Source organism: Rhincodon typus, chromosome 3 (genome assembly GCF_021869965.1).
Source record: "Rhincodon typus isolate 14 chromosome 3, sRhiTyp1.1, whole genome shotgun sequence".
Taxonomy (NCBI): domain Eukaryota; kingdom Metazoa; phylum Chordata; class Chondrichthyes; order Orectolobiformes; family Rhincodontidae; genus Rhincodon; species Rhincodon typus.
Window position 1 is genome coordinate 94225833 of NC_063334.1, and position 24862 is coordinate 94250694.

General features: G+C 41.7%; 1 protein-coding gene across 3 annotated transcripts in view; it reads left to right on the forward strand.

Annotated features, from left to right (window-relative positions):
* Positions 1–4613: 4613 nt before the first annotated feature.
* The window catches only part of LOC109911174 (transcription factor TFIIIB component B'' homolog), an 83125-nt gene continuing 62876 nt past the window's right edge, over positions 4614–24862 (forward strand). For all 3 annotated transcript variants that reach the window (XM_048595052.1, XM_048595053.1, XM_020510438.2), the window contains exons 1-3: positions 4614–4786; positions 13311–13571; positions 22831–23443. In XM_048595052.1, the coding sequence (XP_048451009.1) occupies positions 13312–13571; positions 22831–23443 (873 nt within the window). In that variant the 5' untranslated portion in view covers positions 4614–4786; position 13311. The remainder of the gene's footprint in view (positions 4787–13310; positions 13572–22830; positions 23444–24862) is intronic.

A 24862-nucleotide genomic window follows, 5' to 3' on the forward strand; every position in this document is an offset into this window, starting at 1 on the left:
GTAGGAGATGGAGGTGCGGCTTGAGGTGGGAGGAGGGGATAGGTGGGAGGAAGAACAGGTTAGGGAGGCAGGGACGAGCTGGACTGGTTTTGGGATGCGGTAGGGGGAGGGGAGATTTTGAAACTTGTGAAATCCACATTGATACCATTGGGCTGCAGAGATGTCCTGGGACTGAGATGACTAACCTCTAGTAGTCTCACTATCTTCCTTGGACTTTGGTATGACTTCAAGCAGTGGAGAGTTTTGCCCCAGTTCTCATTAAGTACAAGAGCTCTTAAATGACATAATTGGTCAAATGCTGCCTTAATGTCCAAGAGTTAGTCTCCCTTCATTTCTGGAGATCTGAATGAACACAATTGCAGATGTGCTCAAAATTGTGGTGCTATTCACAACCCTGTGAGAGTGGTCCATTTATTTCTGGCTCTGGCCTCTATATCTGTCTCTTCCACTACTGACAGACTGTAGCAGCAGCATGTACTACTTGCAAGATGCAGTGCAGCAGTTTTGGGGAGTTGGGAGGTAATTTACTCACTATGGGATTCCTCACCTCAGACCTGGCCACAGTATTTATATGGCTAGTAGAGTTTCTGGTCGGTGGTAACTTCTAAGTTGATAGCAAGTGCTGCTTGATACTGCTACGAATATTACACTTTAATTACACTTTTATTACACTTTGGGGAGTAGAGTGACGGGGCAGTAATTTGCTGGGTTGAATGTGTCCTGCTTTTTGTGTGCCAGATGTTACCAGGGGAATTTTCCACATTGCAAGATAGGTACAAGTTTTTTTTTAGCTGTAATGGAACAGCTTGATGAAGGGCACAGCTAGTTCTGGAGCACTTGTCTTCAGTACTATGGCTGGAATGTTGTCAAGGATCATAACTTTTGCACTTTCCAGTACACTCAGCTGTTTCTTAACCATGTGGACTGAATTGAATTGGCTGAAGACTGGGATAGATGATGCTAGGAATGTCCACAAGAGGCGGAAATTGACTATTCACTCAGCATTTTTGGCTGAAGATTGTTGCAAATGTTTCAGCCCTGTCTTTTGCACTGAAGTGCTGGGGTTCCCCCATCACTGAGGATGAGGCTGTTTAGTGGAACCACCTTGAGTTATTTAATTATCTGTCTGTATTCACAACTAAATGGAGCTTACATCTGATCTGTTGGTTGTGGGATCACTTACCGCTCTATCACTTGCTACTTGTGCCATTTGGAATTTAAATCACCCTGTTTGGTAGCTTCATCAGGTATATGGTGCATGCCCTCCTTGCTCTTCATTGATTGCAAGCCACAACATAAAACTTTGGATTTAGACCTGTGAGTTTCTGCTTCAGAGTGCTACCACTTATCACAAAATATTAAATGACATTACTGAAACCAATGATCTAATGTTTATTTTGGAGGAAACCTGACACAAACTATGCAATGTCCGGTATGCAAAGTCACTACAGTTCATTCGTATTCCCCACAGTGATTACAGATAAGGAAATCAGGGTCATTCACGTCGCTTTAAAAATAATATTTCAATCGGTGGCACTTTTCAGAATTAATATTTCTCCCGCTATTTAAGTAGACTTGCAGCCTTTCTGATCACAACTCTCACTAGTGACGGCTATTGACACAAATGAATCAAAACAAAAACTGAACAAACAAAACTGGAAATGCTCCACAAGCCTAACAGCATCTGTTTTAAAAGTGAGAATTAGAACATAGAACAGTACAGCACAGTACAGGCCCTTCAGCCCACGATGTTGTGCCGAAATTTTACCCTAAACCTAAGGTCTATCTAACCTCCACCCCTACCTTGTACTATCATCCATATGCCTATCAAATTGCCGCTTAAATGTCCCTAATGAGGCCGACTCCACTACCCTCTCCGGCAATGCATTCCATGCCCCTACCACTCTGAGTAAAGAACCTACCTCTGACGTCACCCCCATATCTACCTCCGCTCTCTTTAAAACTATGCCCCCTCGTAATACCTACCTCCACCTTTGGAAAAAGTCTCTGGCTGTCCATTCTATCTATACCTCTGATCATTTTGTACACCTCTATCAAATCACCTCTATCCTTTGTCGTTCTAAAGAGAAAAGCCCTAGCTCTCTCAACCTTTCCTCATAAGACCTTCCCTGCATTCCAGGCAACATCCTGGTAAATCTCCTCTGCACCTTTTCCAATGCATCCACATCTTTCCTGTAACGAGGGGACCAGAACTGGACACAATACTCCAGATGTGGCCAAACCAGGGTTTTGTATAGCTGGAGTATAACTTCATGGCTCTTGAACTCAATCCCTCTATTAATGAAAGCTAACACACCATACGCCTTCTTAACAACTCTATCTACCTGGATGGTAGCTTTCAGGGAACTGTGGACATGAACCCCAAGATCCCTCTGCTCCGCCACACTGCCAAGAATCTTTCCCTTAACCCTGTATTCTGCTTTCAAGTTTGTCCTTCCAAAATGAATCACCCACACTTTTTTCAGGGTTAAACTCCATCTGCCACTTCTCAGCCCAGCTCTGCATCCTATCAATGTCCCTTTGTAACCTAGAACAACCCTCTGCACTGTGCACAACTTGACCCACCATCGTATCGTCCGCGAACTTCCTAATCCACCCTTCCACTCCTATATCCAAATCATTTACAAAAATCACAAATAGAAGAGTACCCAGAACAGATCCTTGTGGTACACCACTCCTAATTGAGCACCATGTTGAATATTTTCCGTCCACGACCACTCTTTGTCTTCTAAGGGTCAGCTAATTCTGAATCCAATCTGCCACATTTCCCCCTATCCCATGCCTCCTTACTTTCTGCATGAGTCTACCATGGGGAACCTTATCAAACACCTTACTTAAATCCATGTATACCACATCCATTGCTCTACCTTCTTCCACGTGTTTGGTCACCTCTTCAAAGAATTCAATAACGTTTGTGTGGCATGATCTACCCCTCACAAATCCATGCTATCACAAATCAAACTGTGCCTATCCAAGTGATCATAAATCCTATCTCTCAGCGCCCTTTCCAATAATTTGCCCACCACTGACGTAAGACTAACTGGCTTGTAATTTCCGGGTTATTCCCTATTCCCTTTTTTGAACAAGGGAATGACGTTTGCCTCTTTCCAATCTTCCGGCACTATACCCGTGGACAGCGAGGACGAAAAAATCATCGCCAAAGGCCCTGCAATCTCTTCCCTCACTTCCCATAGAATCCTTGATAAATCCCATCAGGCCCCAGGGGACTTATCTATCTTTAAGTTCCTCAAGATTCCTAGTACAGCTTCCTTACTGACATCGACCTCCTCTAGCCTACCAGTCTGTTTTACACTGTCCTCCTCTACAACTAGGTCCCTCTCAGTTGTGAATACCAAAGAAAAGTATTCATTAAGGACCTCCCCTATCTCTTTAGGCTCCGTGCACAAATTCCCTTTACAATCCTTGATCAGCCCTACCCTTTCTCTGGTCATTCTCTTATTCCTCACGTACGTGTAAAAAGCCTTGGAGTTTTCCTTGATCCTATCTGCCAATGTTTTCTCATGCCCCCTTACAGCTCTCCTAAGCCCTTTCTTCAGCTCCTTCCTGGGTAACTTGTATCCCTCTAGAGCCTTTTCCGATCCTTGTTTCCCAAACCTTATTTAAGCATCCTGCTTCCTCTTAACCAGTCGTTCGACCTCTCTCGAGAACCAAGGCTCCCTCACTCGACCGCATCTTCCCTGCCTGCTAGGGACAAACATATCGAGCACACACAGTATGCATTCCTTAAACAATCTCCACATTTTAATAGTGCTCTTCCCTGACAGCATCTGTTCCCATTTTATGTTACCCAGTTCTTGCCTAACAGAATTATAATTACCCTTCCCCCAATTATGAACCTTACCCTGCTGTATGTACCTATCCTTTTCCATGACTATTGTAAAAGTAACAGAGTTATGATCGCTACCGCCAAAACGCTCTCCTACCACCAGGTCTAACACTTGGCCCGGTTCCTTGCCAAGCACCAAATCCAAAGTGGCCTCTCCTCGTGTTGGTCTATCTACATACTGTGTCAGGAATCCTTCCTGAACGCGTTGGACAAAATCCACTCCATCTAAACTATTACAACCAAAATGTTTCCAATCAATATTTGCAAAGTTGAAGTCACCCATGACTACAACCCTGTGACTTCTCACCTTTCCAGTATCTGCCTCCCAATCCGCACCTCCACTTCTCTGCAACTATTAGGGGGTCTGTAAAAAAAAACCAACATAGTGACTGCTCCTTTCTTGTTCCTGACCTCAACCCGAACTGACTCTGTAGACATATCATTCTCGAACTGCCTTTCAGCAGCTGCTATACTAGGCCTGACTAACAATGCCACTCCCCCGCCTCTTTTACCACCGTCCCTATTTCTGTTAAAGCATCTAAATCCCGGAACTTCCAACAACCGTTTCTGTCCCTGAATTAAGATAGTCCAGCATCGTTCATCTGAACCCAACATAAGCCTGACGTGCTGTTGCAATGCAGTGCAACAGCTGGAGCGCGGCGCATGCTGGGGAATGAAGTTGGTTGGGATGTAGCGGACTACATCTCCCGTGAGGCCGTGCGACCTCCACTTGCCTGATGGGATAGTGGAGGAGAGTCAGGTAGCTGGAGGAGAGGATGGGTGATTGAGTTTGGTCTTCGGTCGGGGTTGTGTGAGTACTCGGGAGTCGGAGACAACACGTGTCCGGTAGGGTGACAGGGAGGTGCTCACAACGCCGGCGGCAGCAGTCGCGGGTCAGGCCCATCCCGGCTGTAAGAGGTGAGTAATTGGGGGTAGCAGGGCATCACTGGCCGCTGGAAAAGGCCCCGAACGGGATCCATGCCTCGGTGTAAAACTTTCACCCCGACAGGTCCCCGCCGGCGGCAGCAGCAGCACCGGATTGTGTGGCGTTGTAAACATCCACAAAACAGCTGCACACACCAAAGCCTACGATAGTCAGAAACATAGCTTTCCTGTGAATTTAATCCGTTCCTTGTATTTTTTTCATATGCATCTTCGATGAAATTGAAGTTGTGGTTCAGTGGTACCACCGTGGCCTCTCAGCAAGTCCCATTCACAAGGTTTTAACTCATAAATTTTGTTGACACTTCCATTCAGTTACTGAGTGTACTCTCTTTGCGATGCTATATTGAAAGGAGGCTCTCTCTGCCTTTTCAGGTGGAATAAGATGCTGTTTTGAAGAAAGCCAGTGGTATTTTAATATTTTGATGAGTATTTTGTTTGGAATGGTTATTTGTCTCTACCATTTGTAAACCTGCACATCAGTCCATAAGTTTCACGAGATTAAAACAGAAGCCACACTTCAAGAGCTCATAACTCATTTGTATGTCAAATTATTATTTGCCCATGAGTGTTATGCTGGCTCGTCCAGCATTTATTGTCTGTTCCTAATTGCCCTTGAGAAGGTGGTGGTGAGCTGCCTTCTCGATCTACTCCAATCCACGGTGTGTGGATGCACCTGTATGGCTGTTAGGAAGGGGTTCAGAATTTTGATGCAGTGACAATGAAGGAATAGTGATAATGCTTCCAAGTCAGGATGATGTGTGATTTGGAGGGGATCTTGCAGGTGGTAGAGCTCCCATGTACCTGCAGCTCTTGTACTTCGAGGTGGTAAGGTTACAAATCTCAAAGACACTGTTGAAGGAGCAATGGTGAGTTTCTGCAGTGAATCTTGTCGATGTTACACACTGCTGTTTTTCTGTGTTGAGTGTGATAAGTGAACGTTGAAGGTGCGGGATCAAACAAGCTGTCCTGCATGATGTTAAGCTTCTTGAGCATTTTGGAACTGCAGTCATCCAGGGAGTTGTGGATTCCATCAGATTCTAGACTTGTGCCTTGTAAGTGGTATGTAGGATTTGAGGAGTCAGGAGATGGGTTACTTGCCACAGAATTTTCAGCTTCTGATCGGCTGTTGTAGCTCTAGTGTTTGTATGGCCCATTCAGCTCCTGTTTTAAGAGGTAATCCTCAGTCTGTTAATAGTGGCAAGTTCACTGATGATTCACCTGCATGGGCCTCTCAGCTCCTGCTCTCACTACAGCCTTGGTTCAAACATGAACAAAATAACTGAACTCAAGAGGTGAGGCAAGAGTGATTGCCCTTGACTCAAGGTGCGTAGCAAAACTTGATTTACTGAGAAAAAATGGATGGGGAAACTCTTCACTGATTTGGAGTCATACCTAGCTCAAAGAAGGTGGTTGTAGTTATTTGTGGTCAGTCATCTCAGCTATAGGATATCACTCTGGGGTTTCCTCAATACATGTTTTCTAATTGGCCTTTTCAGAGATGTAATGACATATCTCTGGGCCAGGTGGGAATTGAACCTGGGACTCCTAGCTAAGAGGTAGGAACACTGTCACTGCATCGCAAGAGCCCGTGGTTCCTCGGGATACTATCCTAGGCCCAACATTTACGATTACTTCATTAATAACCTTCTCTCAACGAGAGTCAGACATGGGATATGAAATTGTCAGCAGATACTGTTCAGCACCATTTGTGATTCCTTCAATACTGAAACACTCTATGTCCAAATGCTGCAAGGTCTGGACAGCATCCTGGCTTGGGCTGATAAGTACGAAATAACGTTCACTTCCCACACATTCCAGGTTATGCTGAGGGAGTGTGTCTAACATCCTGCTGGCTACAATTGACTAGAAACCGAAGTGGACTCCCCATAATTTACAATGAATAGAAGAACCGGTCAGAGCTTCGGAATCCAGCAGCATGCAATTCACCTACTGGCTCCCTAGATCATGGATACCCTCTACAAGCAAGGAGTGAGGTGGAATACTCTTCACTTGCCTGGATAAGTGCAGCTGCAACAACATCAAGAAGCTTCATACTACCCAAGACAAAGTTGCTTGATTTGCGCCTCATCCACAACCATTCATTCTGTCCATCATCAATGCACATTTGTAGTAGTATGTACCATCTATGACTTATACAAGATACTCACTAGGGTTCTGAGCCAGCACTTCCTATTCCCATGACCACTACCATCTAGTAAAAAGTAAAGCTGCCATAGTCCCAGAGAATAATAGGGCTGCTCTCTTGTTAGAGCTAGGTGACTTGTGGTGTGTTTAGCCTGAGTGTCAGCACGCCAAAGGGGAGGGATGAGGTTGAGAAAGGCGGGGCCTTCATGGCATCCTCACCCATTATGGGAATTGTACCCATGATACTGACGTCGCTCTGCATCACAAAACAGCTGTCCAGTTAACTGACGCCCAATCCTCTACCATCTGGAAGTACATGGGCAGCAGATATATGGAAACAATACCACTTGCCAATTTCTCTGCTAGCCACTCACCATCCTGACTTGGAAATATATTGCCATTCCTTTGCAGTTGCAGTGTCAGAATCCTCTCTCTGTAACAACATTGTGTGTGCACCTGCATCAAATCATCGAATCCTTACAGTATGGAAGCAGGCCATTTGGCCCATCAAGTCCACACCAACCCTCCAAAGAGCTTCCCACCCAGATCTACCCCTTACCCTCTCCCTGTAACTCTGCATTTGCCTAGCCTGCACATCCTTTCGGCAGTTTAGCATGGCCAATCCATCTAAACTGCACACCTTTGGAATGAGAGAGGGAACCGGAGCACCCAAAGGAAACGCACGCAGGCACGGGGAAATATGCAAACTCCACACAGGCCGTTGCCTGAGGGTGGAATTAAACCATCAATGACCTGGCTAACTGAAACAAAACATCCTTTCATGTTCAATTGCTCTTGAAATAATGTAGAGAATCCTGTTAGTTTTCTTAAGTGCTGTACCAGCATAATGACTTTTTCTGATTCATGCACTATAACACCTAGAACCCTTTTCACCTGGGAATTCTGCAGTCATATTCCATTTAAAATAGTACACCGCTTTCACATTTTTCCAGTATTATATTCCATCTGCCACATTTTTTGTCACCTCACTCAACCTGTCTATATCTGTAACATCCTTACACTATCTTCACATCATACTTTAGTATGTATTGTGGTGCTGCCTGTGAATTTAACTACCATGCTTTAGATGTAAATTGTGGAAAGTTGAGGCCCCAGCACAGACTGCTGCGGGACTCCAGTCATCATGTCCTGGTAATCAGATAAATACCCATTTAAGCATACTTTATTTTCTGCCAGCGAGTCAATCTTCTATCCATGCTAATATGTTACCATCTACACCATGAGCTTTTGTTCTCTGTCATAACCTTTGTTGTGCCACCATATCAAAACGCCTTGTGGAAAAACACTGACACAAACTCCCCTTTGTCCACAGCATGTGTTGCATCTGCAATGAGTTCCAATAAATTGGTTAACTATGATATCCCTTTATTAAAACCATGCTGACAACCCAATAACGTTGAAATCTTCTAAATTCACACCTAGAATCTCTTTATCAATCAATTCTAAAACATGCTCCGTGACAGATGATGAGCAAACTGGTCTGTAGTTTCTTGTTTTATGTCTCCCTCCCTCCTCCTCCTGTCTTTCCTTAAATAGAGGGGCTTCATTTACCACTTTATAGTCTGATGGAACCTTTTCTCTATTTGGGGAATTTAGGAAAATTTAACACCATCTGACATATTACCTCATTGGCTACCTGTCTTAATCCCTAAGATGAAATCCAATTGATGCAGAGACTTGTCCACAGCTATTTGCTTAGTACCATTTCTTTGGTGGTTGTACTTTCACTAAATTCCTCTCTCCCTCCTCCTGATTTATTGCTATTACTGCATTTCTTTTTGTATCTTCTATAATGAAGACAGAAGCAAAATATTTTTGTTTCATCCATCATTTCCTTATTTGCTATTAACTTCCTATTCTCATTCTCCAGAAGAACAACACTCATTTCACTTACCCTTTTACTTTTTGAAAACCTGTAGAAACTCTTGCTATCTATTTTTACATTCTTGCGTCCCTTCCCCTCACGCTCTAATTTCTTCCTCCTATTAACCTGTTAGTCATTACCTGCCGCCCTTTATATTGGGAGCAGTCATCTGACCTGCCACATGCATAGGTGCAGCAATATGTTTTTTTCTTTAGGTTTAATGCTTTCCCTTGAGAATTTTATCTTTTAGTAGAAATATAAATATGCTGAGTTGTGAAATATTCCTTTAAATGCCTAGAATAGTTGTTTGCTTTCATGTCCACATATTGCCATTATTTAAGCTTTAAATACTAGTCTTAGCCCAGTCTACTGGATGTAAAATTTAACCAAATTGCGTCGCAGTTACCAGTGCCTGCCTTAACTCTGAGGTCTTTAGTTAATCTTGTCATGTTGCACAGTACCATCTATAATATCTGTTGCTTTTAAAACAAGGTGCTCTAAGAAACTATCTTGAAAACACTCTATGACCTCCACATCCAGGCTACTACTGCAAACCTGACTTTCCAGTTTATATGTAGATTAAAGGTACCCATAATTATTGCCATCCCTTTATTTCAAACAGCCAGTATTTTTTCTAAGATAACAAGGTGTAGCGCTGGATGTACACAGCAGGCCAAGCAGCATCAGAGGAGCAGGAAAGCTGACGTTTCGGGCCTATGTAACAGTGCTAACCCCTCCACCTTTACTTTGCTTCCAATTTTTCTTTAATGTCCTGTATCCCTCTATTCAGAACACAATTCTTGTCATCCTGAAGCCTGTCTCCATAATGGCTACCCCATCATATTTATTTACTTCAGAGTGTACCATCAGGTTATTTACTTTATGAATGCTGTGCAAATTCAGATACACACCTTTCATTTGCTTTTGTTTCATCTAGCCTTGATTGTTGCGGTATTCCTAACTGTCTGTCCCTTTCTGCCATTCTCTGACCCTCATTTTCTGTATTACTATTTTCCTTTTTTGCCTTGCTTGTGCTCTTTGATATATGACATTATTCCACATTTGACCCCTTTCATCGTTATTGAGTTTAAAATCCTCTCTACATCCCTAGTTTTGTGGTTTACAAGTACACTGGTGCCAGCATGGTTTGGTGTCAACCATTCCAAAGGTATAGCTCCCACTTTCCCCAAACTAGTGCCAGTGGCCCACGAATTGGAACTCAGTTCCCCCACATGTTCGTTTCTCTAATTTTATGTACCTTATGCCAATTTGCATGTGAATCACATAATAATCCAGATATTATAACGTGTGAGGTATCACCTTTTTAGTGCCTAGTTCCTCAAACGCTACATGCTGAACCTCTTTAATTTTTCTTCCTATGTCGTTGGTATTTGTATGGACTGTGATGCAGGAAAGGAGAACTTTGCAGAGCCAACAGGACTGAATTTGCTGCTGTGCACAATGCTCTTTGCATGTCACCTCCTGCTCTGCCATTCTGCTCACAAAGCCAACCCACCCATGACTCTGTTCATGCAGTCACCTCCTGCTCTGCCTCTCTGCTCATATAGCCAATCCCCCCCAACCCTTTCACATTGCTTATGCAGCCCTCCCCCACACGGCCATTCTGCCATGCACCTTTGCCACTCCACACTCATGGACCTTCGCCTGACTTGAACGCTCTGCTCATAGACTTTCTTCTTGTCAGTCTGCTCACAAAGCCCTTCCCTCTCATTCCACCACAGTGCTCACACATACCTTTCCGCCTCGCTACAAAGATCACTTCGTGCTTACCCAACACATTGCCACTCTGCTAACTTTTGCCTCCCTACCATTGTCCACCCTGCTGCTCTGGTCTTGCAGCCTTTCCTCCTCTCCCCCACCTTGTCACTCCATTCCCTTATCACCCAGCTCGCCCTGCACTCTGTTCACAAAGCCTTCCCCTGCAGCAATCTGCTCATATGACCCTTCCAATTTTCATTCTAGTGGAGCAAAGTTAGAGGCTGGAATCTCTGTGGTGAGTAACTCATCCCCTGAATGGTTAAACACAGCAGGTCAGACAGCATTAGAGGAGTCGGAAAGTCGATGTTTTGGGTTCTGAAGTTCTGGAGAAGGGTCCCGATCCAAAAATGTCATCTTTCCTACTCCTCTGATGTTACCTGACCTGCTGTGTTCCTCCAGCTCCACACTGTGTTGACTCTGACTCCACCATCTGCAGTTCTTGGTATCATCCTGATTGGGTAAAGCTGGTCCTACATCTACAAAGCACAGGAGTGCAATGGAATACTGTCTATTTGCTGGATGAATGCAGATCCAATAACACTTAAGGAGCTTGACACTATACAGGCAAAGCTTGATTGGCAACCCATCTAACTTAGACCCTCCACTAGCGACAACAGTGTGTACCATCTACAAGATGCATCTTAGATGCAAGGGAACATTACCACCTGCAGGTTCCCCTGCAAGTCACACACTGTCTTGATATTGTGTTCCTTCAGTGTTGCTGGGTTAAAATCCCAAAACTCTGTAACATCATTGTGGGTGCACCCACACCACATGGTTTGCAGTAGTCCAAGAAGACTGATCACTACTATCACCTCAAAGTGTTCTAGGTGCAGTAGTAATGCTGCCCTAGCTAATGCTGTCTACATTCCACAAATGATAAAAAATCTCCTTATCTTCTAGTCAACCTCTTTTAAGTTAATAAGTGTTCCTCCGATCCACTTCCCCACTTTAAATTCCATTTGTTACAATTTGTCCACTAATTTAATCTGTTTATTTTTGTTATTCTGTTGATCCTGCTGACATCTACACAGTTTACTGGTCCTTATACTTTAGTGTTATATACAACTCTTCTTTCTTCATGAGTAAAGATTTTAAAATTCACTCACAGGATGTGGGCATTGTTGGTTGGTCCGGCATTTATTTGCCCATCCCAATTGCCCTTGTGAAGTGATGAGCCACTTTCTGTAACTGCTGCAGTCCATTTGTGCAGGTATACCCAAGTGCTGTTAGGCAGTGAATTCTAGGACTTTGACCCAGTGACATTGAAGGAATGACGATATATTTCCAAATCTGGGATATGAATGGTTTGGAGGGGACTTGCAGTTCATGATGTTTCCATATAGTGCTTCCCTTGGCCTTCCAGTTGGTAATGGCCGTGGGTTTGGAAGGTGCTCCATAAGAAACCTTGATGAATTTCTGCAGTGCATCAGCGATGGAGGAATTACAGTTTACATTCTAAGGAGAGCTACACCTACATCTCTTTAGTGGTAGATTTTAAGGAAAGTGGAAATAAAGGTAGTGATGGAGTTTGGGTTGTATACTCTGAAATTATAACCCAAGTAATTTAATAAAAGAAATTGGGGATGATAAAAGGCCAGAAATGCAGAGTTCTTAGAGTATATTGAGTAAGAGGAGATTTCAGAGTTAGGAGTGGTAAGGCCCACGTTTAGAAGAAACGTTAAAATCAAGGCATTTCTGGAATGAGGAAAGGAATGATGGGTGAATAGATATGGCTGACAGTATTAGATGGACTGAAATTTACAGTTGGTTGAAGATGGGAACCTGCCAGGAGAGTATTGGAATAATCAAATCTGGAGGTAACGTTGGAAAGGATCAAGGTTTCAGCAGTAGATGACTGAGGCAGGGACAAAAATGGCTGATGTTGGCAGCTACGTAACAGTGGTTAGAATTCTGTCTCTGTCACTCTGTTACCATTCTGGTCTGCTGCAAGTATCCACATTATCGCTGCTCCAGAAATAACTTATTAAGAAGCAAAATGAAAAATGTGACCCCCCCCAACCCATACTCTTTTTTTCTAGATTCTGGCTAAGGGTGCTGATGTGAATTGTATCCTGATCAGCCTTGAATGAGATTCTGTGACTTAATATTGAGATGGAATTGAGTGCGTGGCTTCCTGGATTCAGCTCAGTATGTCACACTTGGATGCTTTACACTGTTGAGCTTTACGGCAGAACATTTAACACATCAACAAGTGAACATATCAGTCAGAGACCTAGACAACAAGGTGCAGAGCTGCATGAACACAGCAGGCCAAGCAGCATCATAGGAGCAGACCTGGTTCATCTAGCTTAACCTTGTGCATCACAGTTAGTACTGCTGGCACATTATATGCTAAGTAATCTAATAGAAGAAGTGAGAAACTAGATTGTTTTTAAATGAATACCCTATCTGGGAAAAGCAAACCTGGTAAAATTAACCAATTGGACAGTATTTGGATGTCAGACCCTTTTGATGCAAGTTTTTGGACCCTATTGGAATAGTTTCAACTGCTTTAACCTGTACCAAAGTGGATTGTAAAGTGCCTGGACAGGTTAAATTATAGCCTGCCTGTTTTGTGACATTCCTAAAATCGTGAATGACATGAGATATGTGCAAATGATTAATTTCAAGATTGTTGGTGCTAAGAAAGCTGCATTATGATATTTGTTTTCCTGTACCTTGCAGGATGTTTCGCCGCTCGAGACTCAGCATAAAACCCAATGTGAAACCTGGTGGAAGAGGCTCATCACAGACCATCAAGGAGGATGACAAGGACCATACCTCCGTTCAGCAAGCTAGTCCAGAAAGAAAGACTTGCAATGAAAAAGGTGCATCTGAGTCTGAAGTTGTGATATTGGTTCCACCGGTGCCACCGCCTAATCCAAGTATAGGACAGGAAGAAAGAGATGACCCAGATGAGCAGCAAGAAAATGTCCCAATTAACAAGTTAGTATTGAATTTATTGAATAACTGGTCTAAGCTATCATAATTTTAGTTATCAACTTCCAATTCTAATATTTTCTTTCTATCTATGCACCAGCTGCAGTTTCTAAGTGGCTACTGTAATTGCCTAATAAAAACATTAAAAAATAGTGGGAGTAGGCCATTTCAGCCCCTTGAGCCTGCCCTGCCATTCTGTAAGATTGTGGCTGATGCATCCCAGGCCGAAACTCCTCTTTATTGCCGGCTACTCATCGCTGTCAACTTTTTGATACTTCAAGAATCTATCTACCTTCTCTTTAAATGCTTTCAGTGAGCTAGCTCTCACAACTCTGTGGGATGGAGAATTTTGGAAATTCTCTACACTCTGAGATAAGAAATTCTGAAGTATCTGACTTTTAAATGACTGTCCCTTTATTCTGTAACTGTGTCCCCAGTTCAAGTTGCCCCCATAAGTGGAAACATCGACCCTGTCAAGCCCCCTCAGAAAGATCAACCCTCGTTTTTCTGAAGTTTAACGTATAAGGACCTAACCTGTTTAGTTGCTTTCAATAACACATCCACTTCATCCTAGGAATAAATCTAGTGAATCTGTTTTGACCTGCTTCCACTGCCAATATATTCTTTCTTTAACATGAGAACCAAAACTATAGACTCCAGATGAGGCCTTACTAACACCCTGCACTTTTGAAACAAGACTTTAGATTTTAAATTCAAACCATCTTGGAATGTAGGGCAAGATTCTATTTGCTTTCTTAAGTACATCTGCATCTGCATGATAGCTGCTTGCGTTTCCTGCACAAGAACACCCAGTTACCTATATGCTGCATGTTTTTGGTTTTTTTTTCAATTTAAGTAATGTTCTAACTTTTGATTCTTCCTAGCTCACAATTTTCTGCAATAAATTCTCTCTGCCAAGTTGTTGCCCACTGACCCAACATACCTATATGCCCTTGCTGATTCCCCATGTCCTCAACACAATGTGCTGTCCTATGTATTTTTGTATCATCAACAAATTTGGATCTATTACACCCTGCCCCCTACTCCAAGCTACTAAAGATAATAAATAATTGAGGCCCTAGGATTGATTCTTGTGGCACTCCGCTAGTATGTCTTTCTAACCTCACGAAAACCCATTAATCCTGACTATCTGTCTTCTGTGTATTAAAATACTGCCTTATTTTGTGAAATAATCCTTTATTGCCACCTTATTGAATGCCTTCTTGAAATCAGAGTACATTACATGTACTGGTTTCCTTTTATAAACTCTGCTTATTATATCCTCAAAGAACTCCAGCAAATTTGTCAAACATGATTTCCTTTTCACAAAATCATGTTGGCTCAGTTTGGTAACGTTAGGCTTTTCTAAATTTCTCGTTGCTCCTTCCTTAATAAGGGACACTAGTGTTTTCCCAATGACAAATGGAAGGCTAATTGGGCTGTGGTTTCCTGCTTTCTGCCTCTCTCCCTTTTTGAATGTCATAATGCCTTTTCCCTAATCTGCTGGAGTTCATTGAGTTCTGAAATATTTTGACCAGTGCCTTCACTACCTTTGCATCCACTCCCTTCGCATCCACTCCCTTCAAAACCCTTGGATGAAGGTCATCTGTCTTTGATTTCATTAGTTTGTCAAATACCTTGTCCCTTGTTCCCTAGATACACACTGTTGAAAGAACTTCCTTCCCTTAGCACCTTGTTTATCTGATATCTTTGGGATGTTAATAATTTCCTCCGCTGAGAAGATGGAAGCAAAATATTGTTTGAAATTATCTGCCATTTCCCCGTTTCCTGTTATCAATTCCTCAGTTGTATCCTATAAGGAGTCAACACTGACTTTATCTACTCTCTCTTTACATATCTGTAGAAACTTCCGCTATTTAATTTTATATTTCTGGCTAAATTGCTTTCATCATGAGTTTTCTCCCGTTTTATGAGCCTTCTGGTCATCTGCTGCTGATTTCATAGAATCTCTATAGTCCTGATAGAGGCCATTCAGCCTGTTGGGCCTGTAGCAACCCTTCAAAGCGCATCCCACCCCATCCCCACATGTGTGCTGGCTAATTCAAGTAATTCTCTGTATCAGTGTTGTGGTGTCTTCTTCAGTTGGAAGTATACTCAGTAGCTGTCTTTGGCTGGGAGTGCGAGTGCAGGGATAGCACAATCTGGATACTGTTCTTTATTTTCATTGACCAAACAATGTATTTCAGGGTTGACTGTTTACCCTGGCTAGTTCAACTAGCTTGCACATTACTGGATACTATGGGGCTATTTAGCATGGCCAATCCACCTGGCTTGCACATGTTTGGATTGTGGGAGGAAACTGGAGCACCTCGTGGAAACCCATGCAGCCACAGGGAGAACGTGGAAATCCACACAGATAGTTACTCAAGTTTCCATCTAACCTGGGTCCCAGCTCTGTGAGGCAGCAGTGCTAGGCGCTGTGTCACTGTGTTGCCCAAAAATTTTCTAAAAAGATTCCCAATCCTCCGGCCTACCACTGGCTTTTCCCACTTTGTATGACTTAGTTTTAGATTGGATGCTCTCTTTGACACCCTTTGTTAACTATGGGTGACCATCTTTTTCATTGAGTCCTTTTTGACTTGAAGAATTCTTTGCTGAGTGTTATGAAATGTCTGCCACTGCTCGTCGACTGACTTACTTAATCTATTTTCCCAGCACACTTTACATAACTTTTTCTTAATTCCTGTGAAATTGACCTTATTTAAGTTGAGGACACTGGTTTGACACCCAGATTGCTCTCCGGCAAACCAGATTTTAAATTCTATCTTGTGAGCACTGTCCCCTAAAGGATCTTTTAACTGTGAGACCTCTTATTAATCCGATCTTAGTACACATTATTAGATCTAAAATAGCCTGTTCCCAGATAGGTTGTGCAACGTGCTGTTTAAAGTAATAATTCCAGATGCATTTTATATATTCATCTTCCATGTTTCCCTTGCATATCTAATTTGTCCAGCTAAAATGCAGATTAAATTCACCCGCAACAATTTTAGTGACCTTACACGTGTCCATTATTTCCTGATTTACAGTTTGTGCTACAGTGAGAATCTAGATAAGATTCCCACTCCCGACTTCTTTCCCTTTGTATTATTTCACCTCAAGCTGATTCCACAACATGACCTATTGTACCTCTTTATTGCTGCACTGACAAAATCCTTCATTAACAATGCTACCCCACCTTCTTTTCCTTTCGGCCTATTTTTTCAATACGTTGAATACCTTTAGTACATAGAAACTGCACCATCATAGTGCCATTTAAATCGAGTGATTTGATACTTTGTGACTTAATTGTTTCGGTCCATCCTTTTACTCTTACCAATAAAACTGTGAACAGTGCAGCTATAGAAGAGCAATCTAGAAATTACATTATGCTGTACTGAGACTTTATCTTGGATTAATTGCTGTCAAATCTTGAATTGACTGGCTTGTGACATCCTGCTAAATGTATTATGTATTAATAATGTATTAATAAATAACTGTTTCATTACTTTTCTGCATAAACTGAGAGTGAATCATACATAATTGTGAATGCCTACACAGTTGGTGAGACCAAAAACTTGAAACTTGAAAGCTATTGTCTGCTAAAATGGTGAAATTTCAGTAATAAAATCTTTGGAATTCACAGGGATAGCATTCTGGAGTGCAAATCAATTCATGGAGGTATAAAATTGGTGATATTAGATCAGCCAGAGCTATATACACTTTGGGAAATCAATGGAAAGATGATCGGGTATTTGCTCCTTACTATTACCCATTCCTGAAGTTAAATTTCATCCCTTTAGTTCTTTTTGAAAATGTTCACTTGTGATAAGTTTAAAACAAAACACTGTTTTATGTAGGTTATTGGTCGTGTGAAGATTGGAAATAGATATACAGTAAACTGATTTTTTTTCATCCACATAGTCTATTGGATTTAAAGTTTTTTTGAGAAGATTTGTAGCTCGGCTTGTGGATGAGGTTGTAGACTTGCTCGCCGAGCCGGTGGGTTTGATTGCAGACGTTTCGTCACCCTGCTTGGTAACATCATCAGTGCGCCTCCGGTGAAGCATTGGTGTTCTGTCCCGCTTGTTATTTATAAGCCTCGGTTTGCTGGGGAGGTTAGCATTACTTCCGGTTCTGTTTTTCAGTGGTTTGTATATCAGGTCCAGTTGAACGTGTTTATTGATGGAGTTCCAGTTGGAATGTTATTATGGATGTTTTGTCTCAGGACAAGCCAAACAGAGACATGCCAGGGAATTCCTGGATGCCTGGCGTATAAGTAACAACCGGTACAGAACAGCAACGCTTCATCGGAGGTGCACTGACGATGTTACCTAACAGGGTGACAAAACGTCTGCAACCAAACCCACCGGCGTGGCAAGCAAGTCTACAACCTCAGTCTATTCGATTAGAAATTATTGGGCACGTTGTGAAAGAATAGCTCAAACAACTAAGTACTGTAAATCAATGCAGGCATCAAAATCTACTTGTGAAATTGTTAATAAGAAATATTGATTTCTCCTAGATTTTTCACGAGGTCTAAGTAATTCTGGTCCGAAATCATAGCATGCTGATGTGTCTTTTTGGCTTGTGTCCAATAAACAAATAAATAAAAAGGTGATGTAATGTTAATGTCACTGAACTAGTAAATCAGAACCCCAGGATCATGTTCTGGGGATGTAGGTTTGAATCGCACCGTGGTGTATGGTGTGATTTGAATTCAATAAAAATCTGGAATAAAATGCCAGCCTAATGGTCACCATTTAACCACTTTAATTGTTGTAAAATAGCTGATCTGGTTTACTGCAGTCCTTTAGGAAAGGAAATCTGCCGTCCTTGGTCTGGCCTATATGTGAATGATCTTTTAAAAGATTAGTTGTAACTAAAAGTTGCTTTTTTGTCTAATGAACTAAAACAATAAAACATAATTGTTTTTTACTTTTAACTTGGACGTTTTGAGAAATAAACGGATGGCAAGCTGTGAGGACCACATACACTAGAAATATTTGAATCTGTTCTCCGTCTTTCTGGCTAATTTCAGACAGAATGGTAGTAGGGATATTACAGGAAGCCTTGATGTTCCAGGATAGCAAACATGCAATTTTTGCCTTTAATCTCTCTCTTTTACCCTTAATTGCTTTCTGATTGCTTGCCCCCTGTGCTGAAAGTGTGTTTGAGTAGAGCATTGAAAAATTGGCTATGATGTCAGTCAAAGATAACTTGTCCACTGATATTCATTTATCATTCATATTCTGAATCAGAAATTAGCCACTCATGTAGGAAACTGCAGAGGCACAGAAACAAATTACACTTTAGTATCAGTCATTGCATTTGATGTAAAGGAATGAAAATTGGAACATTTTTATTGACAAATTTCTTGGAGCATCTCTGAGCTCTGGATGCCTAAACTAAGGTGCAGTGATGTACCAGGCAGCATTGGGTATTTACACCTTCGATCTTTTGTTTCTGGTTTCCATTACCATCCCTTTCTGCCTTGTACTTCCATGCTTTTTATCACTTATTTTGTCCTGTCTTTGTCTTTTCACTGGCCTTCCCCTTATTTTCTTTTTCCCTCCCACTACGTCTCTTCTTGCTGATCTCTGTCTCTAACACTAATACCGTCCAAGTTTTGCCAGTTCTGATGAAGTGTAATCAATCTGAAACATTAATTCTCAGGTCGCTGCCTAATCTTTTTATTCATTCATAGGATGTGGGCTTTGCTGGCTGGGCAGTATTTATTATCCATCTCTAATTGTCCTTGATAAGGTGGTGGTAGGCTGCATTCTTGAACAACTGTAGTCCAGTTGGTTTAGGTACACCCACAATGCTGTTGCTGTTATAGAGGGAGTTGAGTTCCTACTCTGGTCAATGGTAACACCCTCAGGATGTTAATAGTTGGGAATTCAGCAAGTGTAATGCTGAATGTCAAGGGTAACTGGTTAGATCATCTCTTATGGGAGATGGTCATTGCTTGAAATTCGTGTGGCGCAAATGTTACTTGCTGTTACTGAGCCCAAACCTGGATTTTTTCCTTGCTGCATTTTTGGCAGGGGCTGTTTCACTGTCACAGGAGTTGTAGATGGTGCTGAATATTGTGTAATCATCAATGAATATATCCACTTCTGATCTTACGATGGAAGGAATGTCACTGATGAAGCAGCTGAAGCTCTGAACCGAGGGTTGTGGGTTCAAGTCCCACCTGCTTCAGAAGTGTACAATATCATTGCTGAACAGTTTGTTTAGAAAAATAAGGTACCCTGTGGAACTCCTGTAGTAATGACCTGCCCTGAGTTGCAACTGACTCCAATAACCTCAACTATCTTCCTTTATGCTAGGTGTGACCTAACCCAGCGGATATTTTTCCCTCTGATTCCCGTTGACTCTAATTTTGCTAGGGCTTCTGGATACTGCACTCGGCCAAATGTTGTTATGATGTCAAGAGTAGGCACTCTTGCCTATGCTCTGGAGTTTGGCTGTTCTGGTTTTTTTTAAACCAAGCCCGTAATGGGATCGGAAGCAGAGTGGCTCTCGTGGAGCAGAAACTGAGCATCAGTGAGCAGCAGGTTATTGTTAAGCAATTGCTCCTTGATAACAATATTGATGATGTCTCCTATGAACTTTACTGATGATTGGGAGTAGACAGCAGAGGTGGTAGTTGGCTGGGCTTGGATTTGTCCTGCTTTTCATGTGTAGGACATAGCTGGGCAATTTTATATGTTAGTGGGCAGGTGCCAGTGTTGTATCTGTACTGAAACAGCTTGGTTAGAGGAGCAACAAGTTCTGAATCACTTCTTCAGTAATGTTACTAGGATATTATCAAGGAAGATACCCATGGCAGTATTCAGTGCCTTCATCTGTTTCTTCATATCGCAGAATGCATCAATTTAGTTGAAGTCTGGCATCTGTGATGCTGAGGATTTCTGGAGAAGCTGAGGTGGTCATCCAATACTTTTGGCTGAAGATGTGCAAATGCTTCAGCCTTACTTTTTATACTGATGCTCCCCCATTATTGAGGGGGAGAGGAGTTTCACCAGCATGTTGCCTGCTTTAAAGCAATTCAGCTACGAAGAGAGACTAGATAGGTTAAGGTTGTTTTACTTAGAGCAGAGAAGACTGAAGAGGGAACTGATTAAGTTGTACAAAGTTATGACAGACCTAGAGGGAGAAATATTTCTTTCTAGTAGTTCGGACAATAACCACGTGGCACCGTTTTAAGTTGGATGCAAGAAAGTTAGATGCCTAAAAGGGTAGTAGAGGTGGGAGCCCTCAAAACATTTAAGAACTATTTAGATGACTACTTTAAATGCCGTAGCATACAAGGCTACTAGTCAAGTCCTGGAAAATAAGATTAGAATGTATAGATGCTTGATGACCAGAGTGGACACAATATACCGAAGGCCTTCATTTTTATGTTGTGAAAACTGTGATTCCTTGTTAGGATTGGGACATTTGTGGAGCCTTCTCCTCCTTGCTTAGTTGTCCCCATCACTAAAATGAGCATATGTGGCAACACTGCAGAGATTTGATCCGTTAGTTGTAGAATCACATAGTTTTGTCAGAGGAGAAATATCTGAGCAGAAATTTCTTCACCCAGAGAGTGGGTGAGTCTGTGGAATTCTCTGTCACAGAAAGTGATCAAGGCCAAAACATTGAATGTTTTCACAAAATAGTTAGATATAGTTCTTGGGGCTAAAGGGATCAAAGGGTATGGGGAGAAAGTGGAAACAGTACTGAGTTGGGTGATCAACCATGATCATATTCAATGGCAGACCAGGTTTGAAGGGCTAATGGCCTATGATTGCTCCTATTTTCTATGTTTCTGTTTTTGTTTTTGTATCACTTGCTGCTTATGCTGCTTGGCACGCCAGTGGTCCTGTGTTGTAGCTTTACCAGTTTGACACCTTATTTTTAATAGCTGATCCTGCTGGCATGCTGTTCTGCCTTTTCATTGAACTAGTGTTGATCCCCCTAGCTTGATGGAGTGAGGGATCTGCTGGGTCTGAACATGAGGTTGCAGGATGTGTTGGTGAGTACAGTTCTGCTGCTGGTGGTCCACAGTGCCTGATGGATACCGAATCTTGAGTTGCTATTTTTGTTTGAAGACTGTCTCATGTCTCATTTAGAAAGGTGGTAATGAGACACAGCACAATGTCAGGTATGATCAGTGTATAGACCAGACTTTGTGTCTACAAGGACTGCATGCTGGTCACTTCTATGGATACTGTTGTAGACTGAAGCATCTGAAGCAAGTAGATTGGTGAGGATGAGGTCAAGGATGTTTTCCCACTTGTTGGTTTCCCCACTATCAACTGCAGGTTCAGTCCAGCTGCTGCTTGCTTTTGGACTTGACCAGCTCATCACTGATGGTGCTGCTGAACCACTGTTGGTGATGGATATTGAAATCCCCAGTCCAGAGTACGTTCTGTCTCTTGCCACCTTCAAAGCTTTTTCCAAATGGTGTTCAAGATGGGCAAGTACTGATTCACCTGCTGAGCAAGGACAAGATATTGTAATAAGCAGGAAGAGCATTGGTGATTAGAACAGTAACTTTTAATTGATTTTCAGCTTTTTTGGTCGCCTTCTGCTAGGTGATACATTTGACTGTGGCTGTTTTATTTGGAATGACTATTTTCTTTTAAAATCAGATTGCAAAGCAATATCAAACTAATTCAGATAATAACACAGTAATTGTTATTTACATTACACACTTTTAATGGACTTTTAAAGTTTATAGTCTTCAAATGAAAGAAGAGTCAAACTGGTCTTGAAATGTTAACTTTGTACCTCACTTCACCAATGCTGTCAGGTCTATTGAGTTTCTCCAGCAATTTCTCTTTTCATTTTCAATTTCCAGCATCTGCAGTGTGTTTATTTGAGTACATTTAGATACTTAATGTTTATAACTAAACCAAACACCACCACATCCTTGACAATCACATTATACAGCTGGTCCAGAAAATCATTCTCATACATGTCTTTCTCTTTTTCGTCTCATTAATAACTTAGGTCATTTGATTTCGTGGTTAGTTAACCAATAAATGTACTGGAAAGCCATTCTGTCTTCTAGATTTTACTAATTGATGTCTTCTATTTTCACAGAGTATCAAGATTTAAATCACATGGGATGTAATATTATGTGATGTTATATAAATGACATCAATTTGATTATTTTTGATAACATTTTGGGCTTTTCTTTATTTGCATTTTTCTAAGTGATATTAAGTAAGTTTAAAGCTTTATTATAACCAGCAAACTTTTCTTTAAGGAATGACAAGAATGATAGAACTGGAGAATCTGGCATCAATAATAAACTCTCAGTGGCACCTTTGCAAAGACGGAAGCGTTTCTCTACCATGCCAAATTTAGCCAAACCCAGGTCCACACCTACATCTGCATCTACACAACCATCAAGCAGCGTAACATCAAAATCTCTCGCTCAACAACAAACTTCTTTAATGTCTGGAGCCAATATTGCACCTGTTCAAGGTAAAATCTCTCCATCGCAGACCTCTGTTACTGACAAACTGCTTCCAAAATCACTGGAGAAACGCAAGCCTTCTTCAGGACAACTTAACAAATTACCAGAAAAGAAAACCCCAATTCCTCAAGTACCTCAGTTTTCTCCAGTTAAAAGCCCTGTGTATAAAGATCCAGCAGTTGGCATCAATTCTGTCCGATCACCTATGGCACGGAAGACATTGTCCTCACCGCTTAAGGAGAGGGTTATCCCAAGCAGCCCACCTACAAAAGGAATTGTACCATCCCCAAGTCACTCACCAGTACGTCCTAAGACAGCAAAAATTCCATCTGACCTTGAACGACTGAGGAAAGCTCGAAAACTGCGTGAAATGCTAAAAGAGGAGTTGAGGAAAGAGAAGGCAAGTTTTGAATACATGTTTTGATGTTGTTTTTGTTGGCAATTAGTTTCAGTAGGAGTTTTGTTGTCCCATATGGCAATGAAACATACTGCATAGCTGATTAGATATATTTCATCCTATTTTAAAGTTATTATAATATTAACTTGTTATTTGCAAAAATGCAATAGAAATTAGGACTAATGACTAGCCCTGTAGGTACTTAACAAATGTGATCTTAAATTTATATCCACAATACAAAAAGCAGCACCTTAGACATCACAGTGTTTAAACTGGCATAACAACAAGCATAAGTTGGCAATAAATGCTTTTCAAAAAGAAAAATCCTGACACTTCTAAACACAAAAATCCATCATCATAAACATGCTATGCTTTCTGTGGACTGGTGAGGTCACAGTTAAACTGTTGCATGTTTTTCTGTAACACAGTCAGTGCACCAAAAGTCATCGATAATATTTGAGATTCTTTGAGATGTGTTAATGCATAAATGTAAGCCTTTATGAAGTTAAGATGTTTAAATTAACTTATGCACTCGACATAGTTGTCATTACAACAGTGTCTACTACATTTCCCCTCAAATAGTAGCCTCAGAAATTATACAGCCTTTAATTTGCAAAAAATTCATTACCTAACTTTTCCTGTTATGGTTAGGTGAATATTCCTTTGCTGAAAAGTTGAAAATTGTTTTGCTTTTTTCTTTCGAAGTTCCTGTCTCTATTTCTGTCCCTGTCTTCCATGGAATCCTGCAATACTTCTCTTTTGTGGCACTATGCTCCTCCCTCCCCTTTAAAGCCCTGCTAAATGTCTGCCTCACACCTAGCCCTGCACCAGCACTTTGCTGTCAGCCTCAATTCTTGGTCCATTTCTGCTTCTTCTTCCCAGGCCTCACTAGCTATGCTTGCCAGTACCACTCACATTGCTCCTCTAATCACTAGGTGATTGCTGCTGATAGGTTCATAGGGAATTTATCAGCAGCAAACATAGGCCAGAATCACACTGTGATTTGGAGGAACAGCTACTCTCCATTTCCTTCCACTCTACTTAGCACTTTTCTCTGCTTGCACTCAAGTGAAATTTCCTGCATGATTTGAGGATTTTAGGGTGAATTTGCCTGCTGGTCTTGCATATTTTTGAGCACTGGCCCCGATTTTAATGGGCCGTGATGAAAGAAGGCTCATGCTGTTCTCTACCTCATCCCGTGAATGAATAAAGAAATATTGACTGACAGGTGTTATGAAAGTTCAATCAGACTGTAGAGAAACCTGCTCCAATCTGATGTCTGACCAAACACAGCATCTTCCAAAAGGGATCTATGGAATTTCTGAGCTAGGTAAAAATCTGGGAGGCTCTTCAGCAAATCACATTGAGGAATCCTCTTTGAGACACAGTCTAAAACAGCAAGTATATAAAATTGAAATTAAA